Genomic DNA, 10,146 nt, shown 5'->3' with positions numbered 1-10,146 from the left:
CTGACATGTCCTTTCCTCCTCTTCATCCTTTGAGTCAATACAAAATTTAATATATTCCTATATAGACAAAACTCCAATAAGGTAAAACTTTGCCTTATTTTATGGTTTTTAAAAAGTTATAACGCTTCATTTTTAATTTTTTACTCGTATACTCCCAATAAATAAAAAAAAAAAATAAAGTAGAATTTCAAAATTAAAATTCAGGATAATAGGACTTTCAAAAGATAAATATTTATGTGTAAATTTGTATTGTAATTAATTTGAAATAATTCAGCCCATATACGACAGCTGTGCTCACAGGGCTTGACTATCTAACGTCCTGAAATTTAAATTTCCAACTACGAAACGAATGCGCTATGCATATGCCACAAATACCCATACTGGACACGGCAACCAAGTAACCGACCGGTCAGGCAAAGAAAACATGAAAACGATACTGACCCAAACACTTGTTTCACTCCAGTGAACGCATAAAAAATTATGCATAAATAGCTGAGCTGCAGCCCACCTGCTTGCAACAACCAGCGCGAGTACATGCAACAAACGGTGGTAATGCACACACATGTCCTGCGGGCAGGATATATTATGCAATGTGTTCATTACTCGAATTGCGATGAACTCTGTTTGTGTTATTCTAGATGGTAGGAGGAAAACTAGGCATTTGACCGGCGACCAGCGACCGACACGAACACTTTGTGAGCATAATTATTCAAATTACAAGCAACATAGCGGAGAGTGATGGCATGTGACATGGCAGAGGGCGAATGTGTGGACGACGGACAGGCGCTTAGCTTACCTTTTGAAGAGTGTCTTCTTGCTTGTTTTTTCCTTATTTTTTGTCATAAGGCAGGCGGCATTTGCAGGAAAAACTAAGTGTCGCCTTCAATTCTTGTTGTTGGCTTCAACTTTGATGTGTCGTTACGCAAGCGTATTTGCATTTGAAGATGTAAGTGGGTTTGAGTGTGCGTTGGCGCGCGACTGTCGCCTGCCAACGCCGCTGCCACTGTCCGGCGCATTTCCGTGCAGCGCTGTCGGGAGGACACTTCAAAGCGAGTCCAGCCGGAACGTGCCCTGCGAGCGTGCCTAGACAGGTAAGCGGCTGCTTGTTGAAGGTGGTGTTTGTTGCTGATGGTGGTGGTGGCGGCAAACACACTTGCCCCGCGCGGTGTGCAGTGGTGCATACTAAGCGTGGCAGTGCAACAGCCGTCGGCTTTGCGCCGAAATTCGTGTGGTCATACCACCGTTCGCACTTGTTTTTTTCCTATAATAATTTGTGTTGCACCAATTGTTGTTGTACGTGGTGTCGTCTGTCACCTGAACGTGCACAAGTTGCTGTTTATTTTCACAAGATTTTTTTTTTTTTTAATTTTTTCTCGTTGTAACTAAATATTGGCTGCCCCTTCTCTTGCCGCACGAAAAGCGCATTAGATATTCCATGCGGGCGCGAGCGGTTTGCTCCCGAACAGGTACATTAAGCGTGCCACAGTTTTTAATGAGCCCGCATGCCACCGCAACGTGCTTGTGCCACACCAAATTTACTCGTTCAACGAATGCAACAACAATGCATAACTTTAGCGGCACAACATTTGTTGCAAAGTATTAATTGTTCTGTTTTCATAAGAGAATTACAATTTACAATACTAATGTGTAGCCACCACTTTGTTGCACACGTAAATGTAAGTTTGCAGCAAGTGTGGCATGCATCGCTATGCGCCTGTGTTCGCCAAAGGTGCTTTGCACGAGCAAGTGTTTGCGGCAAGGTGCAAGGATACGTTTGGCATATTGAGGCCACCACCAGCAGACCTGGCTGACTGTACTTTTTTATTTTCTCTGAAATGATGTTATTTTTAATGACAGTTGCAAAGGTCAATTGAAGTGAAATTCTCACTGTAAACATTTTGCAATTTGTTCGAGGTGGTCTTAATGGTTACAGATATGCGGGTTGGAATATATATGAGGAGGGTTATTTAGTTAAGCTGCGGTTAGATTAAGGGAAGCGCCACAAAGAAGAAGTTGCGTATAAAAATTTAACTTCAATAAAGGTGCAACATTTAATAACTGATTATTTCAATAAAAAATGAAATAAATTAACTTTTCAACGACAAACGATTTGAAAATTTATTTTAAAGAGAAAACGTTAAGTTGCACTGAGGCGTCAATTTTCTTCACAGGTGCATATCTTATAGCATAGATAGGTAGAAATATATCTTCTTGTGTGTGTGCGAACTATCATAATATATTCGATTTCTAGACAAAATCTCTATAAGGCAAACTCGTATATACGGATAGAACCTTACTTTAAAAACATATTAAAATTCCAATTACGAAACTATTGCGCTACGAACGATCAGTTGGCTTCACAGTTACATATAACTATTTTGGTCTGATCTAAGCAATTTTTTGGGAAAATTGAGGAAATTCACTTAGATAGTAAGATACGACAAATTAGTCCACAAATTCAATTTTTTCTCGATGGGAATTCTAACAAAAGTATATGCAAGGACCTGATTCTTTCGAACGATCGCTTTTATGGGCTTTATGCTATAGTGCTTTCGTATAGACACTTTCGACAAATAAGCAGTAAGTCTGACGACTTGAAAGGAAGATATGTAAACGATACCTTGAAAATTTCCCATGAGCTATTTGCGTATATACAAATATCAAACGAGCTAAAGCAGAGTTGGCCACGGAAGTGACTAAATCGACTCACCTCGTTGCTCTAGTGATTTGTGTTATTTCTGACTTTATAGAGATGCAGGTGAGCATCTTAAAAGTCCCAAAACTAAGATAAGGACTAGCCTAACTTAACCAAAGAAATCACTAGATCCCGTGCGATCGGTCTTGGACCAAAAGTCTTTCAGACAGTAATTATGGTGACACAGCGCTGGCCTAGCAGCTTCCAAAGCTCAGCTATCTAGTAGTAAAACACAAGAAAAAACGGGATCACTTCGACTTGCTCCCATTCTACCGAACAGCAGTTCAACTAGTTAATGGCCTTTCCTGGAAGACACTGCAATCAGCTTTACAGTCTGAAGCCTGTGATTCTTCTGTGGCCTGCACCCATCCCAAGTCTTATTACAAAGATTTTCGATCCTGTTGATAGCGAAATTCACTGTTCCTCTTCTCCAACGACTTCTTCCTACCCACAACACCCTTTGTATAATGAGTTTAAGGATAGAATCGCCGCTCGGTTTGGCGAATCCATGAGTGAATGGTCACTTTTCCGAATAAGTGCACTCCAGAGCAGTAAATCTTCTTTCACCCAAGCTCTCTGAGAATGATGGCAACTTCCGCAGGCCATGGAGGGACTAAAAAATGTCCAAAAAAAATTTCGTTCAAAAAGTAAAGCAATATATGCACTCCTTTTGGTATCAATAATCAATAATACTTATATATCTAAATACAAAAAACTCTAAATACTTACGTATATAATATATAAAATTGGTTCTATCCTATCCGGACTCTCTCGACCGTTCAAATTTTAAAAACTTGCCAAATATACTTTATTCATTGCGTTAGTCTGAAAAAACTCTATGGCAATAAACAGACATTTTTACAGGAAACCCACCTTCATAGTTGGGCAATATATACCGAAGTAGTTCCGTTTACTGGAAACTACAACTAAAGGCCTAATTCATGCGTTAGAGTTTGGAGGGATCTCTCTAAATTGATTTCAGCGTCCTCTAATTGAGAACATAATTAAAAATAGTGGTTACACAGCGATTATCATTTATTATTCGCCTTTCATCTAGATATGGAATAGAGGCTGAAACTAATTTATAGACTTTTCAAAGGAATTCCATTTATTTTATGAAATATTCAAATAATTTTGGGCTAATCTTAAAATGGGAATCGATGAAGAGCACAAAGGCCTACAGCACTGGATTTCACAAAATTGAGTCAAGCGTATGTTTTTGGAATGTTCGTCAAATGGCTAAGCATTTATTAAATAAAAATACAACTACAAATTAAAAAACGTACAGTATATATATATATATATGATATAGCAAACAATGATTAGGAACTTTTCTCTATCAAACTTATGTATGCTTTCCTCATATTCCAGCTAATTCCCAAACAAACTAAGTACCAGCTTCAAAAATTTACAAAAACCTTACTAAAATATAATTTTTTTACCGTTTCCTAAAATACTGTTTCTACCCCACCTTCAATAAAATCCTTTAAAAACTCAATTACTTCAACGTAAGAATCTGCTGCATAATACAGACTTCTTTAACAAATATTTTTCTTGTCCTTTCACTTTTATAAACTTATACCAAATTGTTTATGCAAACTGGGCACAAGTTCATCCCATCGCGCTTGAAACAAGTTACCAGCCACCAATTCCATATTATATTTCCCAGCAAAGCCCATGGAAGAGAACTTCTCATGTCCAGTAACATCAGTGTTGGTAATCTTGGCTTCATCGAACACTTGTTTACCAGGTTGCTTGTAAATAAGAAACACGTAACGCAGTACGCCACTCATTTTAGGTGCCATCGGTCCAATGTAGGGATCTATGATATCACCCTTGGCGATATCGACACCCGGTACATTGACAACCAACCAGTGTAGCCATTCGCGCAGCAGCGGATTCTGGCGCGTTGGTATATCCGGATTAACCATGATAACTGTGTAGTATGCATCCGGCTCGGATGTCCAATATAGCTTGGGTTCGTCTTTAGTTTGAGTGGGTGTGAACTCCTCGCCGTTGCCAACCTCTAAGCCGTCATTATATTCAATCTGAAAATTATATAAAAAAAAATGTTTTGAAGTTAAAAAAATGTGTTGATAATGTGATTTCCTTCTTTTGCTTCGTCTGATCGTTATAGTGTTATATCTTGATTCTATTAAACCAACCTTCAGCATCTCCTTGGGCGGTTCATCCAGTATATCAGACACTACCTCCATATCGCGGAAAAGCTTCTCTACATCACTGTCCACAGCGACTGCACAACGTGCCGCCAGAAAGAAACACAAAATGCGTTGCCACATTTTCCAAACCCTTAACACAGCATACTAACTGAGCAATCATCCACAAACTCGGCATTTATACGGGGTTTCAATAAAGGCCTGTGAATAATTGCGCTAATTTGAAAGAATTATAAAACCTTTGATCTATATTTGCAGTGCATTCGTGCCGATTAGCGGCATGCAACTTGCAATCAAAATATTTGTTGTAAAAATTGGCTTGGAAATTAATGCCAATTCAAAGTTTTGCAGTTATTGTTATACTTCGCTAAAGTGATTCTTTAAAGTGGGTAGTAATGCGTGTGCATTCGCATCTCTATTGTTAGATTATTTAAATACCATAATCAAAATGCAATTTCATTTAAAACTCGTCACATATTTTCGTCATTTTATTTTTAGGCTTGAGGTAGAGGTAGAGTTGACTGAGACTAATGGGATGACGAAGCGTAGGACTTAGCGGCAGAAGTCAAATCGAATCAGTAAACGGCGGAAGCTTTTACTTTATTTTATAAATATTAAAGTATTTTGGCATTAGAATGGTAGCCGATTGTAAGTGAATTTGATGCCAACCAATAACCAATGACCACCTTATAATGTATCATTGGTAAGTCACAAGTCCTTGATATCTTAAAATCATTTTTATATACAATACAATATTTTATTCACAGTGTAAATATATCATAATACAATTCAATCTTATTGTCTAGGTAATATCATTCTCATCAACAGTTTTATTTTTTGCTTGCTGAAAGAGGACAACAGTAGATTACCACTAAGGTGACCCAATATTCGAAAATATGTAAGCTTCGTGGAGCTCTTTTTACAAATATACGCTTTTTTAGATTAGAAAATATTTGAAAATGGGTATTACATTAAAACAATAAGTAAATTTTTGGAAAGACCCATACGTAATTGTCGTCGAAAATAAAGATTCAACAGAATTCAGAGAGATCCAGCTGTTTCTACTAAATTGTCTTTTTGCATTTAAGGTAAGTTAATACTAAAGAAAAAAAGATAAAAAGAAAAAACCCCAAAAATTGGTTATTTGAAATTTCCACATAAATTTGGGGTTTTGTTAAAAATATTGAAACAACAATTATGAACACAGTATTACCTACATCATTACCCTATAACTTTTTTAATATAAAACTACATTTTTACCGAAAATCGAGAAAAAACCCTTTTTAGCCCTTACAAATTCAACCAAGCTTCTCCTGTTCCTTCTCCCGACCATAGCTCGCCTGTAAGATTTTTTCCTTTAAATTTGATTATATTATTTTTCATTTTCGATGGATTTCACCTTACTATGTTTTTTTTGTTTTCAAAAATTATTTATCATGGTTTATTTCAGTTTCCATTACATTTGTTTCAAACGGTTGAGACAATTACAAACTGGTGGTTGAAACTAGTGGTTGACACACGAGGACGTGGCCATCAATAGGCCTATTGCCTTCCCAATAAAATGGTTAATATATGCATATATAAAATTTTTATGTTTCTAGAATAATCCTTAGTTAAAACAATTGAAATAATATTATATATAACAAATTAAAAAATTAAGTAATAAAATTCCTTCAATAATAATATAAATTAAGTATTTAATTATCATATCTTAAGGTAAGTTAATTTTCAATATTGTATTAATTAAAAACACAATTTGCAATAGCCATATAAATTAACTTCAGTCACATTAGCAGCGCAAAAATTTTAATGTGATAACACCCTTATAAAAACACATGATCTCTATAAGCTCTGTTATGGTAAATATTTCGCAATCACAAAAGCAACAAAATCATGCGCCTTTTGCTTTGTTTACTTCTCCTGGAATTCCAAGAACAATGCTTTGTTCCATTTCCCAAAGCATGACAGTAGAATTGTAGTTGCTTTTGCACTGTTTGATTTAGGAGGAAAAATGAGGAAAAACAAAACAAGTGATTGGAGTTATCATTCAATTTTTATGTGCGCCTGATGCGCGAAAGGTAAGTAAAATATATATTTTTTGTATTATTCGTGACAGATTTTTTCATAAATGAAATCGCTAGGCATCCAGGTGCACATATCATATTATAATTGCTTATACGAGACTCGATCGCAAGAATTAATTACTCTCGTACATTTCCCATATATGAAATTTTTTATGCGATCATTGTTCTAAATACTAAGGTGTGTTGGATCTTCCTGTTTGTGTATTAGAATATTTGCTGTGCTTATTTATTTTAAATATATACATATATTACGGACATCGTCAAATAACCAGGCACACAAAGTCAGGCTGTAGGTGGCAATAATTGAATGGCTTTACTTTTTAAATATTTTCACATAACAACAATTCTATGTTTCAGTAACCAAGCGGCCCTAAGCTCTTTCCTAATTGGCATTTTACAGCGCAGCACTAACAAAACTTTAAAGTTTAGAAGCATTTGAGTAAAAGGAAAAATAAATTAACAAAAACAATACTTAAATATCAAATATTTATATTTTGTTTTATGTTCGCCTGGTGAATGTAAGCCAAAATTATAGCCCTACAAATGAAAAGAAAAATATTTTCTGCGTCCTTGAAGATCGATCGGATTAGAAAAAATGTATTAAAAATTCCTTAAACATCAATCAATGAACATATCGAATCACTAGGCGCTCATAAATTTAGCGAGTGCCACTAAGCAGCGATTGAAAATCCATAATTTGTTATTTACTTTATTCTAAACAAGCGCAACAACACTTGTTCGTTCCAATTGCTTTTCTCAACATACGCATAATTTTTCGGTTGCGGTACATGCAAATGCAAAAGACAACAATGCAATGTCACCACTCATGAGTAGCTGATACCGTAAGAGAGGAATTTCTATTCCTTGGATTGTTTTGTTGTTAATTTTCGCTGGGTAAAAACAATATGTGTGTAGTAAAGAGAACATTATTTATTTTTTGTGTTTTTGAAATATTTTCGGCGCAAGCTTACAGTTTTTCATGCTTTCCTATTATTTCGTGAACATTGTAAATATTGTTTTCTGCAGGATGATTCAGATGAAAACAAACAATTTTTTTACTACTTACAGAGACACCCAGTGTTTCCAAATAACATTTAAATGAAATACATATTATATCATTGTTTCGGAAATAGCAATAAATCAAAGAATTTAAGTTTATTGAATTTATGACAGATATTGTGACATTATAGCAGAATGTAACAGATTTTCAGAATGAACAAATAGATATGTTGGGTCCTTCAGACGCCGTGCTAAAATTACAAATCCAATTTGAAAATTTTCTAGACATTAGATAAGGTACATGGTTTTATATATATTTATCAATATTTATGTATGCATGCACCATATGTAGTAAGAATTCCTCCTCGTACTTTTTACTTAATAATACCGAATTGCTTATGCAGTAGCGTAACATATTCGTCCCAACGTGACGTAAATATATTGCCAGCCACCAGTTCCATATCATATTTTTTAGCAAAACCCTTAGAAGAGAATCTCTCATGGCCAGCCACATTCGTATTATTGAGTATGGGCTCATCGAATTCTTGCTTGCCGAGTTGCTTGAAGACCACAAAAACGTTGCGCACCAAACCACTTTCCTTTGGATTCAATGGTCCGATGTAGGGGTCTAGCACGTAACCTTTAGCCAAATCTGTGCCCGGTATGTTAACCACCAACCAGTGTAGCCATTCGCGCGTCGCTGGGTTCTGTCGCGTCGGTATGTCCGGATTGGTCATTATAATTGTGTAAAACGCATCTGGTTCAGCAGTCCAATCGACTTTCGGTTCGTCTTTAGTTTGCGTTGGCGTGAATTCCTCACCTCTGCCAACAACTAAGCCGCCATCGTACTCAATCTGACGAAATAAAAGAAAATTTATACACAATATGTATGCATATACAGGATTACATTAAAAATAATATCGTTCATATGTCGGAGAACAAGGTTCTTTAACCCTTAGAGAATTTCTAAACAACTTGAAATTTTCATACAGATGAAGCCGGTGGAAATACAATCTGATCTGAACTGATCCTCATCTACGAGCGATCAGATCGGTACTTTAATCAAGCCATATGCCATCACTAGAAGTACAAATTCAGAAAGCTTCGTTGAGAAATGAGACATGATGTTAGGTCATCGAGAAAATATTGTGTATGTTAAGTAAGGGGACAGTTAATTGTCCATCCCATGAAATATTAGCTCTCAGAGGAAATAGATACTGTCCACTTCAGTCAGTCATTTATAAAGTTTTAAAGGCAGAGTATTAGGTTGGTCCCTGACTGATCGTTCGGTCTTATACGAGTCTATATTGTAAATCTACTGATATGGATTGTTCGCTTCGCTTGTTAATAAATTATTTGGATAAAACTTCTTAAAAATATTCAAACTTATTATAATTTTATTAGATATTTTATTTTAATTGAACTTTTTCGAAGAATTTACCTTCAATAATTCCTTTGGTGGTTCATCCAATATATCAGGCACAACTTCCAGTTCCCGAAATAGCTTCTCAGCCTCAGTATCCTCGGCTGACGCACAATTTACTGCAAGAAAGATGATCACAATCCGTTTCACTTTATGCCACATTTGTACAATTTCTATAAAATATACTGATTTTCAAAATTGAAGTTCGAGGCTTTTATAATAAAAATTTTTCAATAAAATCACAATCACATAACTGTGCTAATTTGAGTAAAATTGCATGCTATTGACGTAAAATTATTATTTTAAATTACAAGAAATTACAAAAAAATGTCTGTTGCATGCAACGGACGAACAATATAAATATTTAAAATAGAGAATTAATGTGTGGTAATTTTAACGGCTTTGTATGGGTTTGTAAATATTATATAAGCAAATATATGTATATACAAGTGAATTGACAAAAGCTACTTATGTACATATCGCACCTAAAATGCAAAATAATATAACGTCATATTTTTCATAAGTTTACAGACCAAGGAAAAAAGATGTAAGAGAAATTACTAATATTGAAAAGAATTTGAGTTTTGGTTATGAAATGTTTATGAATTGGTTATGAACTGGTTATGAATTGGTTATATATTGGTTATGAATTGGTTATGAATTGATTACGAATTGGTTATGAATTGGTTATATATTGGTTATATCTGACAGCTGGAGCCGAACATTTTATACCACATATATCTAATATGATATAGTAAATCGTACGCA

General features: G+C 35.3%; 2 protein-coding genes and 1 long non-coding RNA gene across 3 annotated transcripts; 1 reads left to right on the top strand and 2 right to left on the bottom strand.

The window, feature by feature from the left end:
* Window positions 1-4,050: 4,050 nt before the first annotated feature.
* On the bottom strand, window positions 4,051-5,065 carry LOC105230791 (putative odorant-binding protein A5). The gene is made up of 2 exons (XM_011211770.4): window positions 4,861-5,065; window positions 4,051-4,743 (listed from the first exon to the last, which is right to left on the bottom strand). The coding sequence occupies exons 1-2, from the start codon at window positions 4,993-4,995 to the stop codon at window positions 4,264-4,266; spliced, it is 615 nt and encodes a 204-aa protein (XP_011210072.2). The 5' UTR covers window positions 4,996-5,065; the 3' UTR covers window positions 4,051-4,263.
* A 279-nt stretch (window positions 5,066-5,344) lies between these two features.
* LOC115066481 (uncharacterized) lies at window positions 5,345-6,479 on the top strand. The gene is made up of 3 exons (XR_007422202.1): window positions 5,345-5,575; window positions 5,679-5,960; window positions 6,323-6,479. It is a non-coding gene; the product is annotated as an uncharacterized LOC115066481 (long non-coding RNA).
* Window positions 6,480-8,086: 1,607 nt separating this feature from the next.
* On the bottom strand, window positions 8,087-9,587 carry LOC105230826 (putative odorant-binding protein A5). Its single transcript, XM_049446425.1, has 2 exons — window positions 9,397-9,587; window positions 8,087-8,809 (listed from the first exon to the last, which is right to left on the bottom strand). Exons 1-2 carry the CDS (start codon window positions 9,538-9,540, stop codon window positions 8,330-8,332), a joined length of 624 nt encoding a protein of 207 aa, XP_049302382.1. The 5' UTR covers window positions 9,541-9,587; the 3' UTR covers window positions 8,087-8,329.
* Window positions 9,588-10,146: the final 559 nt, after the last annotated feature.

The sequence above is a fragment of the Bactrocera dorsalis genome, chromosome 1 (genome assembly GCF_023373825.1).
Source record: "Bactrocera dorsalis isolate Fly_Bdor chromosome 1, ASM2337382v1, whole genome shotgun sequence".
Classification (NCBI taxonomy): Eukaryota; Metazoa; Arthropoda; class Insecta; order Diptera; family Tephritidae; genus Bactrocera; species Bactrocera dorsalis.
This window is presented reverse-complemented; position numbering and strand designations above follow the sequence as displayed.